Raw genomic sequence first — 23,645 nt, 5'->3', positions numbered from 1 at the left:
TTGGCTGTGTTGGGTCTTCGTTTCTGTGCGAGGGCTTTCTCTAGTTGTGGCAAGCGGGGGCCACTCTTCATCGTGGTGTGCGGGCCTCTCACTATCGCGGCCTCTCGTTGCGGAGCACAGGCTCCAGACGCGCAGGCTCAGTAGTTGTGGCTCACGGGCCTAGTTGCTCCGCGGCATGTGGGATCTTCCCGGACCAGGGCTCGAACCCGTGTCCCCTGCATTGGCAGGCAGACTCTCAACCACTGCGCCACCAGGGAAGCCCCTGCTTTTAAGATCTTTGATAGATGACCAAGTAATATTTGATTTCTGTGAAACTGGATCTAGAAATCAATCAAATAATCAGCCATATCATATACATTTCAAATGTGAAAATAAAGTTTGGGCTAGGCCCAAGCTTTACAAGTAGATAATTTTATAATTCTCTAAATTCTGATAATATTTGCCACTTTAAAAAATTAATTCCTTCAGTTTCTCTCTTTACCTCTCTATTGACAGCCCCAAGTGTTCAAGTTGGATTCTCAAAGTGGAAATCAAATACTTGATTATACTGATTTATACCACACTGTGAGTGTTTGCTAATTTTGAGAGGAGAAAATACTCCTCCTTTTTTTATTAAGGGTGTACCATATTGGAATTTGCTTGGTTTAGTTAGCAACTTTCACTATAAAATGAAAATTTTTTTCCAGTCAGTCATAAATTTCCTCATTATAAGATAGTCTTTTTAAAACCTGGAATTTCCATATGATAATAGCTTAAAGCCTATTTAATTTGGCTACAAAAATACTTTATCCCCCCTTTATTTTCCTTCCTTTTTTATGTGTATTTAAGACATTTAACTCATCCGTCATGATTCAGATGTAGTCACAGCAGAATCACCTAATGTTAGTTGTTTTTGTTATTTTCTTAAATGCTCAAATTCTCAATGTAAATATACTTTATACATTGAAGATAATTTAGCTTTACAAAGAACTGTAGAATGTATTAGATGAATAAAGTACTTTCAAGATACTGATTTCCTACACATCAATCAAAACCTGAAATGGCTGCTTCTCTTTCAGCTCTTCAAAGTGAACACATTGTTACATGGACTAAATAGTATGAATCCATCATTTGAATTTTTCTTTTTAATAATTACCTCTTTTGGGAGGTGAGGGGCAACTGTAATACAGCTGCACTTTTTCTGAGAATCAAAAATTCCTTGCAGTTTAGAAAGTAAATGATTTTTTATGTAACATTTAAATGTTTTTATTTTTAAAAACATAATAATTTTCAATGTTTGATTTCCACAGTAATGGAAAGGCAGTAAATGAGGTAAAATATTAGACATTTCTAAGACTTATGTGCTTGATTTGGGACTAGAATCAGAAATCAGAAAACCTGTTTAACTTTTGACTTTGAATCTTTCTAGATTATTGTAATAGACTCTTTTAATATATATTTGTTGGTTGAATAACATTTTGGAACTTTAAATTTTTGTTTGCTTATAATATTACTATGGAACTCTTAAAAAAATAAATAGTAAATAAGAGTTTATTGTCCATGTGGAAAGCACAGATACAGTTTTCATTAGATTCATCCTTTTTTGTACGCGGGCCTCTCACTGTTGTGGCCTCTCCCGTTGCGGAGCACAGGCTCCGGACGCGCAGGCTCAGCAGCCATGGCTCACGGGCCCAGCCACTCCGCGGCATGTGGGATCTTCCCAGACCGGGGCACGAACCCGTGTCCCCTGCATCGGCAGGCGGACTCCCAACCACTGCGCCACCAGGGAAGCCCCCATCCTTTTTCTTAAATTGTGATATTCTTCCTATGTACTTTTATATAATTTTGGATTTTCTAAGATAGAAGAAGCTGAGATTCCTTCTGGGAAAACTGTAAGAATGGGAAAGCTAATAAGATTTTAGGTAGTCCATTGAACTAGTTGGCAGTCTTAAAAATTCTGAAAGCTTATCTGGAAGTTCTCTTTAATTGCTTTTAAAAAAGTATTACCTGCTGAGACCTGCTGAGATAGTCTTCCATGCTCACATAAATATATGTAGAATATGTCAAATTATAGACTCATCAGTAGGAATGCCTCATTTGATCACTATGGGAAAATAATAGCTTATGATAGTTATGAATAAAATGTTAGTTTTTAATTGGATATCTGTAATGATACCATGTGCAAACTTTGTAAATGCTAATTTTAAAATCTTAAATGGAAAATGCATACTGTTGGGAGTCAGAAAAATACTTAGGTACAAATACTGGCTATACTACTTTAATTAGCCATGTATATTTGGATAATCTCATCACCTGATGCCTCTTTTTCCTCATCTCTAGAAGATTGTTTTAAAGATAAGAGATAACATATGAAAGGCACCTAAACATTGCCTGGTACATAGCAGGTTCTTAATAAAAAGAATTCTACATCTGAGTAACTTCAGTCAAATTATGCTTTAAGTCATATGGGAAAATGACTTTCAGTGTAAGGATTCTTATTTTAGTACTCTTAATTGATGTTTTTAAAAAAAATTTACAAAGGTTCAGAATAACAAGGTTTAAAGTCCCCAAATCTAACATATGTATTATGGTTCTTGGCTTTCAATAGCCCTTGCTTTCATATATTATGCATTGACACTTCTAAGCCTCCTTTCGTATGCATTTTATACATCACCACACAAACTGATTTAGAATTATCACCTGGTTTGCACTGATCTCTGCCACTGGGGTAAAGGGCCAGACATCAGTCAGACAGAAAGGGTCTTACCTTGGCCATCCTACCTACTTCATTACCATTCCTCCAAGCCAGGGGCTCCTGTCAGGCCTCAAAGGCCTGAATCTTGCTTGTTTTCAGGGGGATAGCTGTCTCAGAGATGTGTCACTTTACTCAGCCCAATCTCTCTTTCCACCCCACAGTCACCTCTGAATTCCACTCATCTCTCCTCGCCGTGCCCCACCAGTGGGAAATATTGGGCTGGGAGTAGACAGCTGGTTGAAAGCCCTCACCAAGAGCACACGTGCTAGGGGGTCACGACCAATACAGGCCTTCACCTTTGATCCACTATGACAGATATCTTGTGAGTTCTGATGCTTCGAAATCTAAAGGTTAAAGCCTGCTTAAATATTTTCCCTGGCCTGTGTGGATGGATTAAGGAAGGAGCAGTGGCCCAGGGAAGGAGAGATGTCTAAGTCTGCTGTTTCATTCTTCTGGACCATTGGTGTCACCTGCCTCAGACTGGTACCTGTCAATGGTCTTACTCATCAGTAGGATCACTAAGACCCTAGAAAGGCAGTATTTGAGGTACCAAATTAGAAATTTTATAAATTTCTAACCCAAGCATCCTTTTAATGTGTAAGTCTTGTTTAGCTTTCAAATGTATAAGAACACACTGTAGGTAGAGGAAAGGGAGATTATTTCTAAATAAAAAACAAAAGACAGAATCTCCTGCCATTAATGATTCTTGCAAGAACCATTCTTTATCAAGATGGTTACAAAATGATGATTTTCCAGCTCTGGCACTTGCTTCACATTTACTCTTTAGCACTGTGATAAGCAACAGCTCCTTTATCTCTATTTATTTACTTACCCATCTATTTATCTGTATCTTTAGTACTTTGCCTTTATGGGTTCCTTTTTTTTTTTTTTTCCAGTTGTATATAGTTCTTAAGCGTTTTGGTCTCAGGATCCTTTTAAACTCTTCACGATTATTGAAAAAGCTTTGTTTATGAGATATGTATTAATATTTATCATATTGAAACTGAAACAGAATTTTTAAAGTGTTTAATTCATTAAAAATAACCCTAATAAATGTAATAAATGCTTACAGAAAGAATATATTTTTGATCAGAAGTAACTATACTTTCCAAACAGAAACATTTTAGCATTGCTTTGTTTTACACATCCCCTAATGTGTGGCTTAATAAAAGACAGCTAGATTTTTCATATCTGTTTCCTCATTCAGTATGTTACTATATCACATATCATGTAGCCTCTGGAAAACTCCACTGTACATTCATGAAAAAAATCAAAGTGAAAGAGACAAATAACATCTAGTATTATTAAAATAGGTTTGGCCTCACAGACACCTTAAAAGAGTCGTAAGTACCCCTCAGACTTCCCTATCACACTTTTGACAATTGCTGGTCTATAATTCCTGGATTATTTTGGTGCTCAGGTTATCCCAGATTTAGCCATTGTCAGCTAAGCTGGCCCTTAAGCTGGCCCTTAAGTCCTTGTGATAGGCCCCTATTATCATTATTATCATTGTTTTTTTCTTTCTTTCTTTCTTTTTTTTTTTTTTGAGAACTCTTGTTTTCTGACATAGCAAGACGCTCCAGGCTCATCTTGAACCCACCCTGCCCTAGGCCTGGAATCAGCCATTTTCCTGAGGAATCCTGGTTTCTTTTGGTGGATAATGGTATAGAGGCCAAGATTTGGGCTCTAGGGGTCCTTATTGCTATTAAGGTCTTTGCTTCTAGGCTCTTTCTGCAAATAGAACCAGGAAAATATATACAGATGTATACATGGAAATACATATATCTGTGTATAAATACTTATCTATCTTATTTATCATAAGTAACTGATGTCTCCAGTTTCAATCTGACCCCTGTACTTTTTTACCTTTCCCCATTACATATCTGTATGTCCTTCTACAATGAGAACCCTGCTTCCAATAACATTAATACATTTACTCATTTGCTGAATCATATATCTAAAGTAGTTTCAGAACTGCCTCGCCCATACCACTACAGAAAACAAACATACTACAAACAGTTCAGGATGTGTTTGCAGTTCTTTTCATTCCTGAAACTTAGGGTACATAGGCACATACCACTTTCTTTTCTTTCCCCATTCAGTGTGGTTATGTTATTAGTCTGAAATAAAGTTGGGTTTATTTGTTTCAGTTTGCTTTCATTTCCTTTTTTTTTCCCTTTCACATCCATGTTGATTTAATTTTTTGAATATACAGAACATTAGCATGCTTTCAAACTTATTGAGAAGTATATACTCAGACAAGTACCACTCCCTTCATACTTCTAAGATCTCTGCCCTCTTCTTTCAAACCTAACATAAGATTGTACATAACGTAGGATTTTATGAAATGAAGGGTAAACACAATCCAAGCAAGACTTTGATGTTCATCAGCTGTTTCCTATCCACAGGAATTTCTTACTGGTATGTTGATTCCTATGCCCTGTATCACTGTATGTTCTGCTGGGCCTGTCTCTATAGACCAGTGTGGTTTTCGAAATGTGGTCTACAAGATGACTTCAGCAGGTACAAAGACAGCCTGTTACATTTTTAAGATATATCTATTTTATGTATGTTTGAACACAAAATACAACTAGTGTATTGAGTCAGTGATTTCATGGGGTTTCTTTGGGGGGGTAAGGTAAAAAGTGAATATTGAAGAAAAAAGCAAGCCTAATTAAAGAAAAATATTAGGAATATAATATCACAAAGTGTGACCAAAATTGCAAAGCTGGCACTTGAATGACTGAAGTTGAGGACTCTCTGCTCTAGCTCATCTTTCCCGAGTCTGTGTCCAGGGTTCTTACTCTATCCCAGAAACCCAGTAGAACAGATGAAATCCATCTTTTACCTAAACCCATTATCTACCTGATACCTGAAAGGGAATCTTGCCTTTTTTTTCTTTTAACTGAATGGATTCCATATTTTTTTAAATAAAGGAATAGCTGTCGTCATAGGGCAATTAGTTCAATGGCAGGTAGCTTTAAATTTTTTTAAGTTTGGGAAATTGTACTGTTACTTACACAGTCTTTAAATCCGTATACCATTGATCATTATGATCTACCTGAATTCAAACTTTTATTTTGACTGTTTTAATTAAATCTAATATTGTTTAATATTAAGTAAAACACCATGTAAATATGGTGTTTTACTTCATACTCATTGAGTACACTGCTGTCAATTGTTTATTGTTTTATTAGGACTTATTAAACCTACACATATATTAGATTAAAAGTTTTTGTTATTAAGTTAATATTTTTTTAATTTATTTTATTTATTTATCTTTGGCTGCTTTGGGTCTTCATTGCTGCGTGCGGGCTTTCTCTAGTTGCGGCGAGTGGGGTCTACTCTTCGTTGCATTGCGTGGACTTCTCCTTGCGGTGGCTTATTTTGTTGAGGAGTACAGGCTCTAGGCTTGCGAGCTTCAGTAGTTGTGGCTCGCGGGCTCTAGAGCACAGGCTCAGTAGTTGTGGCACACAGACTTAGTTGCTCCGTGGCATGTGGGATCTTCCCGGACCAGGGCTCGAACCCATGTCCCCTGCATTGGCAGGTGGATTCTTAACCACTCCGCCACCAGGGAAGTCCCTAAGTTAATTTTTAAATGTAAATTAGACCCTAAAGTTTTGATACTTGAGTAAATACTTAAATTTGCTCCATTTACTAGATGGAAATTTTTTTTTGCTATGAGAAGTAGGATTGTCTTTACAACTCTTGTGTGAAAGCATATTAGAATGAGCAAGTGTAAAATTTGTGCATAATTTCTTGCTCAGTGGGAGGCATAAGTTTTATTCCCAATTCATAAAAATTGTACAGAATGGAGTAGTCTTAAAACAATTTATTTGGAGGGAAAAGCCCATATCTGATTACCAGGAGTTTATTCAATAAATTAATGGCCTTATTTTATATTGCTAAAGATGTGTACGTGCATTTCATAAACCTTTGATGTCATCTATTTGTAAACAAAGGTTTTTTTCCAGCAATTATCTGTGACTAACTCATGAATTACTCTTCCTGTCTTTCCATATACACACAAATAGGTATGAATTTTGATTCTTAAAACTCTTACGATACCTTAAAGGAAGTTTATAAACTTGAGGGTAGGAATAAAAAGTTAATTTTTATGTCACAGACATATAGATATACTTACTTATATATGCATTTAGTGGTGCTGCTGGAAATGGTAGACCTCTCTGTTCTCTCCCTATGCACTAAGTTTCATTGACATACACTTAAAAGCTTATAGAACACACATGTACTTTCAGAAGGCCATCTGTTAGCATTTCGTATTTTAGATGATAATTTTCTTTTCTGAACTTGTTATTGCTAAAAAGATATACTTATATCCTGGTATTTAGATAAGGAATATATGAAGACACAGATATTTTGACTCTTTCAAACGTTTTGAAAATTGTAATGTAAACATACTTTAGTAAATTTAGTCTATGCTAAATTTATGGTAACTTGTTATTATGATGTGTTTATATATGTGGATATAAATAGCATTTTAGTAAAAATATATGTATACATGTTGAGCCTCTGCTATGAGAGTAATGCAACTGTCATTGTTAGAGGCTCCTTTTACCCTAATTCTTATCCCTACAACCTGGGGACTTTACTACTAATCCCTTATCCTCCTGTGTATTTATTGGATAAGATAAGCAAAAGGTAACTCCTCTTTATAAAACTTGGAGAACGTCTGTATTAGGATTAAATCAGCACAGTTAAATGAGTCCATAATAAAATGCAGGGATTCCCTGAGCTCATCTCAGAGTTATTAGCCATTAATGGCTTGTCTAGGAAATCCTAGCTTTTCACTTACTATTACTAAGGCAGAGGAAATAAAACTAGCCACTCAGTATTCTTAGGCTACCCTTTTGTGGCTCCCTTTCTCCTGCACAGTCACTCCTAGAAATTTCCTTGTCTGCAATTGAAGGATTTTTTTTTTTTTTTTCCCGCGCCTTCCTTGTGGCATGAGGGATCTTAGTTCCACGAACAGGGATGGAACCCATGCCCCCTGCATTGGGAGCGCAGTCTTAACCACTGGACTGCCAGGGAAGTCCCGAAGGAATTTTTTAATGTAGAATTTCAGGTAGTTTAGGAGAGAGATTTGCAGGCAACAAAGTCAATTTCTTGAATTATGTGACCCATTCTATTTGGCATAGTGTAAGGTTGGCCTAGGAGTGGGAAGAGAAAGTGGTATTTTGCAAGGCCCAGATTTCTCTCCCTGACTGGTCTGACCATTGTTAAGCCATACTTCTCCTCTCATCATTACCTACCAATACCTTCTCTGTTTTAGCCTGCATTCCCTGGAGTAGGCAGGCACATTTGTTAACTGTTGGGAAATAGAAACTTACCTGGTTTCTTCAGGATCAAAGTTTCAATGACAAAGTAATATGTTTTGAAATCACCATTTTGACAAAGCTGCTGCTGCTTTGAAAGGATATAATCAAGGCTCTTTTTTCTAATTTATATATAGTTGTTTTACAATATTGTGTTAGTTTCAGGTATACAGAAAAGTGTTTCAGTTTTATATATATATATATGTATATATATATATATATATATACTTTTCAGATTGTTTTCCATTATAGCTTATCATAAGATATTGAATATAGTTCCCTGTGCTATACAGTAAATCCTTGTTGCTTATCTATTTTATGTATATTAGTTTGTACCTATTAATCCCATATTCCTAATTAATCCTTCCTTTTCCTCCCTTTCCCCTTTGGTAACCATAAGTTTGTTTTCTATGTCTGTGAGTCTTTCTGTTTTGAAAATGAGTTCATTTATATTAGTTTTTAGATTCCACAAATTAGTGATATCATATGTATTTGTCTTTCTCTTTCTGACTTACTTCCCTTAGTATGATAATCTCTAGGTCCATCCAAGTTCCTGCAAAAGGCAATATTTCATTCTTTTTTTGTGGCCAAGTAATATTCCATAGTGTATATATATATATACCACATCTCCTTTATCCATTCATCTGTAGATGGACGCTTAGGTTACTTCCATATTTGGCTATTGTAAATAGTGCTGCTATGAACATTGTAGTATATGTATCTTTTCAAATTAGAGTTTTCATCTTTTCTGTATATATGCCCCGGAGTGGGATTGCTGGGTCGTATGATAACTCTGTTTTTAGTTTTTTAAGGAACCTCCATATTATTTTCCATAGTGGGGCCATGAATGTTGATTCCCTTAGGCAGTAGCAGCAGCCACTAGCACCTCTAATATATATACCTGCAGAGTTTGAAGGAGTTAAACATTCTGTTGTTTATTAAAATGTTTTTTATTGGCCTGCAAATTAAGTGGTTTCTCTTTTTCTGTACACAGAATCTAGACTTATTCTACCAAAATTAATTTTGCATACTATGTAGGAAATTTATAATTTCTGAAGTAGTCTAGAAACTGCTTTTTCTAATATACCTAATTCTAAATGGAATCTGTTCTTTTCCCTGTTAATTCTCTTATCATAGGAGAAGGTGTGTAATATCTAAAGAGAAAATATTTCATGTAGTAACTACTGTGTCATGGGTTCATTTAAAAATGTAATAATCACTTTTGTCTTACAGGACAAACTATTCGAGAGAAAAGAATTGTGGAATCAGCAAATAAAAGAGAAATAGACTATGAAGTAGGGGATATCCCAACAGAATGGGAAGGTAAGTTTGTGCTTTTAGTAGTGTCTTCTGGAAGGCGAATAGTTTCTACACAAAATCAATAAGAGCATAACATTATTTCATGTTCTTTGCAAAAACCTTTACAATCTGAATCCATGAAACTTTTTTTAAACTTTGCATTTCTTTGAAAGTTGTGAAGGTGCTACATTTTAGTAAGGGAACATAGTGAAAAGAACTATGAAGCATTAGCAGAGCTGGGACTAGGGTGAGGCAAGGAAAGCTTCTTAGATGCAGAATTGAAGAAGGCATCCACTTTGATATGCTGGCCCTGCACTTATACAACCCCAGGATTTGAATTCTGTTTCTGGCACTCTACCCACATGAACATGGGAAAGTAACTCATACCTCTCAGTCTTAGCTTCCTCTTTTAGAAATTGTGGATAATACTTGCTGTAGATGCCATTTGGAATATTTGTTCAACTTACAGTGACCCCATTAGCTGCCCCCATGTTTAGACAAGGATGGACACTTGATCCCTGTCAGGACTTTGGAATTAAGGTAAAAAAATGAAAGGAAGAGAAAATAGTAGCAGTCTTTCTATAAGGCTGGAATAGTATCATATGAACTTGGAAGCACATGGGTGGCTATCTTCAATCCACTATCTAAACTTTGTTGCAGAAAAAAAACTTTATTTACTAAGAAGAAAATGGAAACCAGTCTGCAAAGAGGAGTACAGTTAACCGTTGAACAACACAGGTGTTTGTTTTGATTTTTTTGTTTTGAACAACACAGGTTAGAAGCAGGTCCACTTATATGCAGATTTTTTTCAGTAAGTTCATACTATGGTATTACACGGTTGAATCTGCAGATGTGGAACTGCAGATATGGAAGTTCAACTGTTAAGTTATAGGTGGATTTTTGACTATGAGGGGGTCAGTGCCCCAATCCCTGTGTTGTTCAAGAGTCAACTCTATGTAGCAAGGCAGAGAATATTGCCTACGTTTTCAGCAACTTTCCAATTCCCAGTTCCATTTCTTTCTGAATGAAGTTCATCTGCAAGTCTGCCTTCAGGTTCTAAGTGCCATCCCACATCTGTGTTATAAATTTCCCCTTGTTTCTTACCAGTTCTTAGCCTAGTGCCTGGCACATAGGAAAGCACATAGTAAGTGCTCAGTAAGTATATATTAAATACTTGAAATCTAGCTTGAGTTAACCCTTGTTATTTGAAACTAAAAGAACCTTAACTAAAATACCAATACCTATCTTATATATCACTTAACATTTGTCAAGTGTTTACCGGTATACCTGGTATTATGCCATTGCTTTACAATCATTATATTGTTTTAATTATCACAATAATCCTATGAGGTAGACACTGTAGTTATACCCATTTAATAGGGAATCTAAGTTCTAGAAAGATGAGATAAACTGCTTGGGTAATACAGCTACAGACTGTAAGCAGTGGACCCTTTGCTTCCTGGTGGGTTTAGCATTATACCTAACACATATGGTAGCTATAAGCATTGAGTTATTTTTATGTCAGCATGTGAGTGTAAATATTTCCCTGGACATATCTTTTCCATTTTTCTTTATTAGCTATGAAAATAGTAGAACTATGAGAAAAGAACATTAAAATGGGTAGATACCAGGGACTTTTTGAAGAAATACAGAATATAAACTGGCAATGTCCAGGAGTAATTTTGAGCTTTCTTTCTTTTTTAAAAATATTTATTTATTTAATTTATTTTTTTTGGCTGCATCGGGTGTTAGTTGCAGCATGCGGGATCTTCGTTGAGGCATGCAGTATCTTTCATTGCGGCGCAGGCTCTTCCTTGTGGCCCACAGGTTTCTTTCTAGTTGTGGTGTGCAGGCTCCAGGGCATGGGCTCTGTAATTTGCAGCACACAAGCTCTCTCGTTGAGGCACATGAGCTCAGTAGTTGTGGCACGTGGGCTTAGTTGCCCTGCAGCGTGTGGGATCTTAGTTCCCCTACCAGGCATCGAACCCATGCCCCCTTCATTGGAAGACGGATTCTTTACCACTGGATTACTGGGGAAGTCCCTGAGCTTTTTTATTTTAACAGACTCTCCAATGTTATAAGCGACATTTGCAATTCTCAAATAATGCTTACACCTTCTTACAATGAACCTATTTTATCATTTTTTCTAATAGTAATATAGAATTAAAATGTTTATAGAAATAAAGTAAGTTATAAATAAATAGGCAGTGACTCATTTTTAAGCGTTTGAGACTTTCAGAGAATTAGAATGAAATTCTAATGCTTTTTATGGCTCTGTCCTGGTCTTAATAATTCAGCATAACCCTCCCATGGGGCACACCCTTAAAACAAATGTGTCAACCAAACATTGAAACAAAAATTATTTTTATAGTGTTGCAAATCAATTAAATGTAAAAAATAAGAACTCCATACCATGAAAAAGTAAAGTAAAATATTAAATAAATACACAAAACACTGTATACAGGAAAGGAAAGAAAAAAACTTAAAGTGAATAGTGTCAACCCCAAGTGAATCTAAAGTATTTTCAGGTCCAGATGAATACTGTATTTGTCAGTTGTTAGTAGCAGAATACAGGTACCCACAGGCTGCATTTCCTGCCATGATATGTATTCAACGGTTCACCCTTTTCATTCATTTATTTAATAAACATCTATTGAGGACCTCTGAATTCATGGAGTTTACATTCGGGAGTGGGAGAGTAGGTGGAAGAAAGATAATAAATCAGATAAATAGCTATATAGTATGTTAATGGCCACAGAAAATAAAGCAGATAAAGGGAATAGGAAGTGTTGGGGAGGATTTTACAGTTTTAAATAGTATAAAGAAATGGCCTTGTTGAGAAGATGACTTTTTTAAAATAAATTTATTTATTTTATTTATTTTTATTTTTGGCTGTGTTGGGTCTCCATTGCTGCACACAGGCTTTCTCTAGTTGTGGTGCGCGGGCTTATTGCAGTGGCTTCTCTTGTTATGGAACATGGGCTCTAGGTGCGTGGGCTTCATTAGTTGTGGTGCACGGGCTCAGTAGTTGTGGCTCGCGGGCTCTAGAGTGCAGGCTCAGTAGTTGTGGTGCACGGGCTTAGATGCTCCACGGCACGTGGGATCTTCCCAGACCAGGGATCGAACCCATGTCCCCTGCATTGGCAGGTGGGTTCTTAACCACTGTACCACCAGGGAAGCCCCAAGAAGATGACTTTTGAATAAAGGCAGAAGGAGCTGGTCATGAAGATAAGTAGCAGAGGAGCATTCCTGGAGAGCTAGTGCAAAAGCCCTGAAGCAGGAGCATGCTCAGGTTTTTAAGGAACAGCACAGAAGCCAGCCTGACTGGAGTAGAGCCAGAGGGAAGGTAGTAGATGAGGTTAGAAAAGTAACAGGTTGCTCCATCTTGTAGGCCTTATAGGCCATTATAAGGACTATGGCTTTTACTCTGAGATTGGAAGCTGCTGGAAGGTTTTGAAAAGAGTAGTTGTATGCCCTGAATTATATTTAACAGGATCAGTCTGGCTGCTGCATTGCAAAGAGACTGAGGAGGGGCATAAAGAAAACTTGGAGACAGTATGCTCTTGTAATAACTCAGGAAAGGGCTAATTGTGGCTTGGACCAGAGTAACAATGAGAGTGGAAAGAAGTAGTTGCATTCTGGATCTCTTGTAAAAGTAGAGCCAATGAGATTTGCTGACAGATTGGATGTGCAGTGTGAGAGAAAGAGAGCAGTCAGTGATGACTGTTAAACTTTTGGGCCTCACCTGGAAAAGTGCAGTTGCCATTGACTGAGAGGGGCAAGACTGGAAGGAGCACATTTGGGGGGAAAACGAGATCAAGTTTGAAAACAAAGTTTGAGATACCTATTAGATGTCCAAGTAGAGGTATTAAGTTGTATATAAGCTAAGAATTTGGTGGAAAAATTTGGGCTGGAGATAAAATGTGGAAGTTGACAGCAAATAAATGGTATTGAAAAGCCAGGAGACAGGATGAGATCAGGGAATGTGTGTAAATAGAAAATGAGAAGTTCATACCATATGATCCAGTAGTCCCACTCTTGGGCATATATCTGGAGAAAGCCATAATTCAAAATATACATGTACCCCAATGTTCATTGCAGCACACTTTACAATAGCCAAGACATGGAAGCATCCTAAGTGTCCAACAACAGAGAAATGGATAAAGAAGATGTGGTACATATATACAATGGAATATTACTCAGCCATAAAAAAGAATGAAATAATTCCATTTGCAGCAACATGGATAGACCTAGAGATTATGATACTAAGTGAAGTAAGTCAGAGAAAGACAAATATCATATGATATCGCTTATATGTGGAATCTAAAAAAATGGTACAAATGAACTTACTTACAAAACAGAAGTAGTGTCATAGATGTAAAAAACAAACTTATGGTTACCAAAGGTGAAAGGGGAGGGGGGAGGGATAAATTAGGAGTTTGGGATTAACATATACACACTACTATATATAAAATAGATAATAGGACCTACTGTATAACATAGAGAACTCTACTCAGTATTCTGTAATAACCTGTATGAGAAAAGAATCTATAAAAGAATGGATATATGTGTATGTATAACTGATTCACTTTGCTATACACCTGAAACTAACACAACATTGTAAATCAGCTATACTCCAGTAAAAAAAAAAAGAAAAGAATTATAAAGAAAAAAAAGAAAGAAAACGAGAAGTTCCAAGACTGACCCCTAGGCTATAACAGGGTTTAGAGACAATGAAGACAAAAAAGGAGCAGCCAGAAAAGTGGGAAATAAAAGAAAAAGTGTCAAGGAGGAAGTAGTGATCAATCATGTCAAATAAGGGCAAAGAATTAATTCTTTGCTTTAAGAACAGGAAGTCACCGATCCTGACAAAAATAGTTCTGCAGAGTGTTAGGAACAAAAGCCTGATTTTAAAAAAAGGAATAGCAAGAGAGAATTTGGAGAGAATAAGTATAGATAATGCTTATGAGGAGTTTATCTGTAAAAGAAAGGAGAGTGTTGAGGCAGTACCTGCATGGGAAAGTGGAGTCAAGAGAGGAATTTTATTATGTTTTGTTTTAAAGACAGTAGAAGTAACCAAATTTTGTAATAGTGATGAGAAAGTTCCAGTCAAAAAGGAAGCATTAATGATGCAGGAGGAAGACCTTGAGAAGGCAAGATGGAACAGGATCTAGTACACTTGTGGAAGAATTGGCCTTTGACAAGAGCATGGAAAGTTCATCAGGAGTAATAGCAGAAAAGTAGAATATATAATCATAGATGCAGGTAGATCATGTAGTGGTAATAACTTGTATACATTCTCTCTTGATTCCTCCAAATGAAGCACAGAGAGGTTAAATAACTCCCTAAATACAAACAGCAGCTATAGCCAAGAACCCAAATTATCTGTCTCCAGAGTCTTTACTCTTAATATTATATTGTATTGCCTACTCCATAATGACCAGGCTAATTCCTCCTTATCCTTCAAGTATTAGGGTAGACACGGCTTCCTTTGGACATCTTTTCTGACCCTACCTCTCACCCCCTAGTGCTTAGTGGGATGTTCCTGTTTTTGTTTTTCATCTCACTTGATGCCTCTCTGCAGCATAACACAACACACTGTAGAGTATTCCCTGTTTACTTATCTACCTCCTCTACCTGGACTTGAAGATTCTCTAGTGTAGAGTCTTTACCTTGCTCATCCTTGTATTCTTAGGGCCTAGTTCAACACTTAACATAAAATAAGTGCAAGCTCAATCAATATTTGGTGAATGAATGCATTTAAAATGGAAACTACATAAGGAAGAGACATTTTGGGGACTTTGCTGATTTGCTGAAAATAGTCCATTTTAAAAAGAAAGACGTGGGATGGCACACCAAAGCAATTGGTTCCTAACATAAAGGACACTCAAGGTTCAGATGTGGGAGATAGTATAGTACTAGCTAGTATACTACTAGCTACTGAACAATCTTACAAAGTTTCAGGGAACCTTTTACATTTAATCCATGGCATGATGTGTAGTTCTTATACAGAGCCTCTCAAAAGCTCTATCTTCATAATTCAGATCACAGTGTATCTTCCATTTTTTTCCTTTTTTGTTATTTTGATAAGTTTAAGCTAGTTTTTTGTTGATGGTAATAAGCATTATTAATGAGAACCCTAAAATACACGCAAAGTAGAGTATAATAGGAAGAGACAGAAAGGCTCTGATCCAGTATTTCTTTGTAATGGAATGTTAATCTTTACTTAATCACACATACTCATTAAAATGTAAAACTAAATTTCAGAATAAAGTCAGGTAAAAATTAATTTTTAGACATATTAGACCATACCTGTCTATCATTAACACAATTAATAATGAGTATCTCAGTATAAAAAATCATATGCACTTTTATTGCTTTATTATTAATAATTAATAATTGTTTAACATGCCTTTTCTCAAGCCACAGGAACTCCCCAACAATAATTTTCAAAATAAACTTCATAAAATAATATATATGGCATGATGCTATCCTTGCCCCAGCATCAGAAGACCTGGGTTATGCTCAGGTCCTCCAATGTGCATTTACTACCTTGGTCATTTTGGGCAAATCTATTTACCCCTGTTTTTCATCTGTCAGATTAAAAGGCTGGGTTCAGTATCCTTTAAGGCCCCATCTGTCTCTAATGTTCTATGATTATATGACTCTAGAATTATCTCTAATCAACTTATGTCCCAACCCAGAGTCTCTGGACCTACTGTATAACCAAATTGCTTGGCTGGGAATTGCTGAGAGTTGATGGTGATCTCCTTCATTAGAGGATAAGATAGCTGCATATATTGATTATCTTTTGGTACATAACAAATTACCCCAAAAGTTACAGGCCTAAAACAACAAACATTTATTAACTCACAGTTTCTGTGAGTCAGGAATCTAGGCATGGCTTAAGCAGATCTTCTGGCTTAGGGTCTCTCACAAGGCTGCAGACAAGGTGCTGGTCTGGGCTGCAGTCATCTCAAGGCTTCTCTCAGGGCTCATCTACTTTCAAGCTCATTCACATGGTTTTGTCAGGCCATAGAAGATTTATTTCCAAGCTCACTCAAATGGCTATTGCCTGGTTTCAGGTTCTTCCTGGCTATTTGACTTAGGGCCTTAGTTCCCTGATAACTGTAGCTTTCTAAGTCTTGATATCAGGTACTGTTAGTCCTTCTTTTTTGAAGTTGTTTTGGCTATTCTAGGTCCTTTGCATTTTCATATGGATTTGAGGATCATTTTGTTAATTTCTATAAAAATGCCTCCTGGGATTTTGGTTGGGACTGTGTTAAACCTATAGATCACTTTGCAGGGAGCTGACATCTTAACAATAAGGATCTTCTGACTCCTGGATATTATATATCTCTTCATTTAATTTAGACCTTCTTTAATTTCTCTCATCAAAGTTTGTAGCTTTCATTGTACATATATTGCACTTCTTTTGTCAGATTTATCCCTAACAACTTCATATTTTTGATGCTATTGTTATGATAATGTTTTTCAAGTTTAATTTCTGATTGTTGCCATCGAATAAATATTCAGTAGGTTTTTGTATGTTGATCTTCTATCCTGTGACTTTGCTAAACTCAGTTATTAATTATAGTAGCTTTTTTGTCAATTCCATCAGATTTTCTATATAGAAGATCATGTTGTCTGTGAATAGAGACATTTTTCTTAATTCTTTCCAACCTGGATGTCTTTGTTTTAATCTCGCCTATTTGCATTGGCTAGAACCTCCAGTACACTGTGTAATAAAAGAGATAAGAACGAACAGTCTTGCCTTATTCCTTATGTTTTACTTTTTTATATATTTTTGATTGAGTTATCTAAAATTTTGTTTAGACTTTTAATATCTGTGTTCTTGAGGGATACTAGTTAGTAATTCCTTTTTTCTTGTCTCTTCTTGGTTTTGGTATCAGGGTAATGCTGATCTCATGAAATGAGTTTAGACATATTCCTTCTTCAAAAGTCTGTAAGAGTTTGTGTAGAGTTAATATTACTTCTTCTCTAAATATTTGATAGGCTTCACCAGTGAAGCCATCTAGGCCAGGAGTTTTTAACTGCAAGTTCAATTTCTTTATTAAGCAGGATATTCAGATTATCTGTTACTTCTTGAATGACCTTTGGTAGGTTGTATTGGGTCGGCCAAAAAGTTTGTTTGGTTTTCTCTGGAACATGGCTTTAGTAGAGCTTAGTTGTCTTTAACTTCATTCGAAACAATTTTGTTAGAATGTATTGTGACAGCTGTCATATCAGCATGCACTAAAAAAAAAAAAATCAAAATTGGTGGATTTTTGTGTAGCCATTTTAATATTGAAGATGGAACTAAAAAAGCAACATTTTTGGCATATTATGCTTTATTATTTCAAGAAAGGTAAAAACACAACTGAAACGCAAAAAAAAAATAGTTTGTGCAGGGTATAGAGAAGGTGCTTGACTGATTGAACATGTTGAAAGTGGTTTGCAAAAGTTTCATGCTGGAGATTTCTCGCTGGATGATGCTCCATGGCCGGGTAGACGAGTTGAAGTTGATAGTGATCAAATCGAGACATTAATTGAGAACAATCAATGTTATACCACGCAGGAGATAGCTGACATACTCAAAATATCCAAATCAAACGCTGAAAATCATTTACACCAGCTTGGTTATGTGAATTGCTTTGATGTTTGGGTTCCACATAAGTTAAGCGAAAAAACCCTTCTTTACTATATTTCCGATGCAATTCTCTACTTAAATGTAAGGAAAACGTTACATTTTTAAAACTAATTATGATGGGTGATGAAAAGTGGGTATTGTACAATAATGTGGAACAGAAGAGATCATGGAACAAGTGAAATGAACCACCACTAACCACACCAAAGGCCAGTCTTCATCCAAAGAAGGTGATGTTGTGTATATGGTGGGATTGGAAGGGAGTCCTCTATTGTGAGCTCCTTCTGGAAAACTAAATGATTAATTCCAACAAGTACTGCTCTCAGACCAACTGAAAGCAGCACTCGATGAAAAGCGTCTGGAATTAGTCAACAGAAAATGCATAATCTTCCATCAGGATAACGCAAGACCACATATTTCTTTGATGAACAGGAAAAAACTGTTACAGCTTGGCTGGGAAGTTCTGATTCATCCGCCACATTCACCAGATATTGCACCTTCGGGTTTCTATTTATTTCGGTCTTTACAAAATTCTCTTAGTGGAAAACATTTCAATTCCCTGGAAGACTGTAAAAGGCACCTGGAACAGTTCTTTGCTCAAAAAGATTAAAAGTTTTGGGAAGATAGAATTATGAAGTTGCCTGAAATATGGCAGAAGGTAGTGGAACAAAAGGGGGAATAAGTTGTTCAGTAAAATTCTTGGTGAAAATGAAAAATGTCTTATTTTTACTTAAAAGCCGAAGGAACTTTTTGGCCAACCAATATTTTTCCAAAGAATCTGCCATTTCATCTAAGTTTCCAAATTTTTTTGGCATAAGACCGACCATAATATTACCTTATTTTTCTTTTAATATTTTCAGAATCTGTGTGATGTTACCTCTTTCATTCCTAATTGTTATGGCTGCATTGGGTCCCCACAAATTCTATGTTGAAGTCTTAACCCCCAGTACTTCAGGCTGTATTTGGAGACAGAGTCTTTAAAGAGGTAATTAAGTTAAAATGAGGTCCTTAGGACCAGTCTTAATCCAATATGACTAATGTCCTTATAAGAAAAGGCCATTAGGACACAGATGTGAACAAAAGGAAGACGTTATGAAGACACAGAGAGAAGACTGCCATCTACAAGCCGAGGAGAGAAGCCTCAGAAGAAACCAACCTTGCCAACACCTTGGTCTCAGAATTATAGCATTCAGAATTGTGAAAAAATAAATTTCTGTTGTTTAAGCCACCAAATCTGTGGTACTTTGTTATGGCAGCCCTGGTGAACTAATACATTAGTTCTGAGGGGTTTTTTTCTATTACTTTTAAAAAAAATTTAAGTATAGTTGATATACAATGTCGTGTTAGTTTCTGGTGTACAACAAAGTGATTCAGCTATATATATATATTCTTTTTCATATTCTTTTTCATTATAGGTTATTACAAGATACTGAATATATATAGTTCCCTGTGCTATACAGTAGGATCTTATTGTTTATCTATTTTAATATATAGTAATATGTATTTGCTAATCCCAAACTCCTAATTTATCCCTCCTCCCCTTTCCCCTTTGGTAACCATAAGTTTGTTTTCTGTCTCTGAGTCTGTTTCTGTTTTGTAAATAAGTTCATTTGTATCATATTTTAGATTCCACATGTAAGTGATATTGTATAGTATTTGTCTTTATCTGACTTACTTCACTTAATATGATAATCTCTAGGTCCATCCACATTGCTGCACATGGCATTATCTCATTCTTTTTTATGGCTGAGTAGTATTCCATCCACATCTTCTTTATCCATTCATCTCTTGGTGGAAATTTAGGTTGCTTCCCTGTCTTGGCTATTGTACAGTGTTGCTATGAACATTGGGGTGTATGTATCTTTTCAAATTAGAGTTTTCTCCAGATGTGTGCCCAGGAGTGAGATTCCTGGCTCATATATGGTAACTCTGTTTTTAGTTTTTTCAGGAACCTCCATACTGTTTTCCATAGTGGCTGCACCAATTTATATTTCCACCAACAGTGTAGGAGGGTTCCCTTTTCTCCACACTATCTTCAACATTTATTATTTGTAGACTTTTTAAGGGCGGCCATTCTGACCAGTGTGAGGTGGTACCTCATGGTTGTTTGACTTGTATTTCTCTCATAATTAGCGATGTTGAGCATCTTTTCATGGGCCTGTTGACCATCTGTATGTCTTCTTTGCATTGTCTTTTTTTTTTTTTTTTTTTTTTTTTTGTGGTACGCGGGCCTCTCATTGTTGTGGCCTCTCCCATTGCGGAGCGCAGGCTCAGCGGCCATGGCTCATGGGCCCAGCCGCTCCGCGGCATGTGGGATCTTCCTGGACCGGGGCACGAACCCGTGTCCCCTGCATCGGCAGGCGGACTCTCAACCACTGCGCCACCAGGGAAGCCCTGTATGTCTTCTTTGGAGAAATGTCCATTTGGGTTTTTCTGACCATTTTTGATTAGGTGTTTTTTTGTTTTTCTGATACTGAGTTGTATGAACTGTTTGTATATTTTGGAAATTAAGCCCTTGTCAGTTGCATCATTTGCAAATGTTTTCTCCCAGTCCATTGATTGTCCTTTTGTTTTGTTTATGGTTTCCTTTGCTGTGCGAAAGCTTATAAGTGTGATTAGATCCCATTTGTTTATTTTAGCTTTTATTTCTGTTGCCTTGGGAGACTGACCTAAGAAAACATTGCTACAATTTATGTCAGAGAATGTTTTGCCTACTTTCTCTTCTAGGAGTTTTATGGTATTCTACCTTATATTTAAGTTATTACACCATTTTGAGTTTATTTTTGTGTATGGTGTGGTGGAGTGTTCTAACTTCATTGATTTACATGCAGCTGTCCAGCTTTCCCAGCACCAGTTGCAGAAGAGACTGTCTTTTCTCCATTGTGTATTCTTGCCTCCTTTGTTGAAGATTAATTGCTATAGGTGTGTGGCTTTATTTCTGGGCTCTCTGTTCTGTTCCATTGATCTATATGTCTGTTTTTGTGTCAGTATCATGCTGTTTGGATTACAGTAGCTTTGTAGGATTGTCTGAAGTCTGGGACAGACTTCAGCTTTGTTCTTTTTCCTCAAGATTGCTTTGGCAATTATGGGTCTTTTATAGTCCCATATAAGTTTTAGGATTATTTGTTCTAGTTCTGTGAAAAATGTCATGGGTAATTTGATAGGGATCACATTAAATCTGTAGATTGCTTCGGGTAGTATGGCCATTTTAACGATATTAATTCTTCCAATCCAAGAGCATGGTTATCTTTCCATTTCTTTAAATCATCTTTAGTTTTCTTTATCAGTGTCTTATAGGTCTCAGTGTATAAGTGTTTCACCTTCTTGGTCAGGTTTATTCCTAAGTATTTTATTTTGATCCAATTTTAAAAGGGATTTTTTTTAATGTTCTCTTTTTGATATTTCATTGGTAGTGTAAAGAAATGCAACAGATTTCTGTATGTCAATCTTGTATCCTGCTACCTTTCTGAATTCGTTTATCAATCCTAATAGTTTATGTGTGGAGTCTTTAGGGTTTTCTATATATAGTGTCATGTCATCTGCATATAATGACAATTTTTCCTTTTCCCTTTCAACTTGGATACCTTTATTTAATTATTTTTTCTTGTCTGATTCCTGTGGCTAGGACTTCCAATACTGTGTTGAATAGAAGTGGTGAGAGTGGGCATTCCTCTTTTGTTCCAGATTTTAGCAGAAAGGCTTTCAACTTTTCACGTTGAGTATTATGTTGGCTGTAAATTTGTCATAAATAGCTTTTATTATGTTGTGATATGTTCCCTTTATACCCACTTTGGTAAGAGTTTTTATCATGAATGGATGTTGAATTTTATCAAATGTTTTTTCTGCATCTATTGAAATGATCATGTGATTTTTGTCTTTTCTTTGTTGATGTGGTGTATCACATTAATTGATTTGCATATGTTGAACCATCCTTGTGACCCTGAGATGAATCCAACTTGATTGTGGTGCGTGATCTTTTTTATATGTTGTTGGATTCAGTTTGCTAATATTTTGTTGAGAAGTTTTGCATCTATATTCATCAAAGATATTGGCCTATAATTTTCTTTTTTGCAGGTGTCTTTTTCTGGTTTTGGTATCAGGGTGATGATGGCTTCATAGAATGTCTTTGGGAGTGTTCCCTCCTCTTCAGTCTTTTGGAAGAGTTTGAGAAGGCTCTCAGTGTAAGTTCTTTGTATGTTTGGTAGAATTCCTCAGTGAAGCAATATGGTCCTAGACTTTTGTTTGCAGGGAGTTGTTTCTTATTACAGATTTTATTTCACTTCTAGTGATCAGTCTGTTCAAATTATCTCTTTCTTCTTGCTTCAGTTTTGATGGGCTGTATGTTTCTAGAAACTTATCCATTTCTTCTAGGTTGTCCAATTTGTTGGCATATAATTGTTTATAGTATTCTCTTATGAGTTTTTGTATTTCTGTGGTATCGGTTGTTATTTCTCCTCTTTCATTTCTTGTTTTATTTATGTGGGTCCTCTCTCTTTTCTTCTTGGTGAGTCTGGCCAGAGGTTTGTTTATTTTGTTTACCCTTTCAAAGAACCAGCTCTTGGTTTTATTGATTTTTTAAAAAATCTCTGTTTTATTTCCTCTCTGATCTTTATTATTTCCTTCTTTCTGCTGGCTTTAGGTTTTGTTTGTTCTTCTTTTTCTAATTCTTTTAGGTGATATGTTAGGTTGTTTGAGACTTTTCTTGCTTTTTGAGGAAGTCCTGTATTACTATGAACTTCCCTCTAAGAACTGCTTTTGCTGCATCCCATAGATTTTGTATGGTTGTGTTTTCATTGTTGTTTGTCTCAGGGTAGTTTTTGATTTCCTATTTGATTTCATCATTGACCCATTAGTTTTTTAGTAGCATGTTGTTCAATCTCCATGTAATCATTTCTTTTCTCATTTCTCTCTCTGTGGTTGATTTCTAGTTTTATGCTGTTGTGGTCAGAAGTGGCGCTTGAAATAATTTCTGTCCTCTTAAATTTGTTGAGACTTGTTTTGTGTCCTAGTATGTGGTATATCCTAGAGAATGTTCCATGGGCACTTGAAAAGAATTTATGTTCTGTTTTTTGTTTTTTGTTTTTGTTTTTTTTTGGAGGTAATGTCCAGAAAATATCAATTAAGTCTATAACTATTCTATTGTGTCACTTAGGAGCTCTGTTGCCTTATTGATTTTCTGTCTGGAAGATCTGTCCATTCATGTCAGTGGGGTGTTAAAGTCTCCTACAATTATTGTATTCCAATCAATTTCTATGTTTATGTGTTAGTATTTGTTTTACATATTTAGGTGCTCCTATGTTGGATGCACATGTTAATGAGTGTAATATCCTCTTCTTTATTGATCCTTTTATGGTTATATCGTTTCCTTCTTTATCTTTCTTCATGAGCTTTGTTTTAAAGTCTATTTTGTTTGGTACGAGTATTGCTACCCCTCCTTTCTTGCCATTTATGTTTGCATGAAATGTCTTTTTCATCCCCTCACTTTCACACTATGTGTGTCCTTCACCCTAAAGTGGGTCTCTTGTAGGCAGCATACTGTAAGCTCTTGTGTTATTACCCAACCTGCCACTCTCTGTCTTTTGATTGGAGCATTTAGTCCACTGACCTTTAAGAAATTATTGATATATAT

At 36.1% G+C, this 23,645-nt stretch overlaps 1 protein-coding gene across 4 annotated transcripts in view; it reads left to right on the top strand.

The window, feature by feature from the left end:
* Positions 1-23,645, top strand: part of NDUFAF2 (NADH:ubiquinone oxidoreductase complex assembly factor 2) — a 192,614-nt gene that overhangs the window by 98,035 nt on the left and 70,934 nt on the right. For all 4 annotated transcript variants that reach the window (XM_082622339.1, XM_082622340.1, XM_082622341.1 and 1 more), the window contains exon 2: positions 9,304-9,393. In XM_082622339.1, the coding sequence (XP_082478465.1) occupies positions 9,304-9,393 (90 nt within the window). The remainder of the gene's footprint in view (positions 1-9,303; positions 9,394-23,645) is intronic.

Source organism: Mesoplodon mirus (assembly GCF_964341445.2).
Source record: "Mesoplodon mirus genome assembly, chromosome: 5".
In the NCBI taxonomy this organism is placed as follows: Eukaryota; Metazoa; Chordata; class Mammalia; order Artiodactyla; family Ziphiidae; genus Mesoplodon; species Mesoplodon mirus.
Note: the sequence above shows the minus strand (reverse complement) of the source record. Positions and strands in the feature narration are given on the sequence as shown.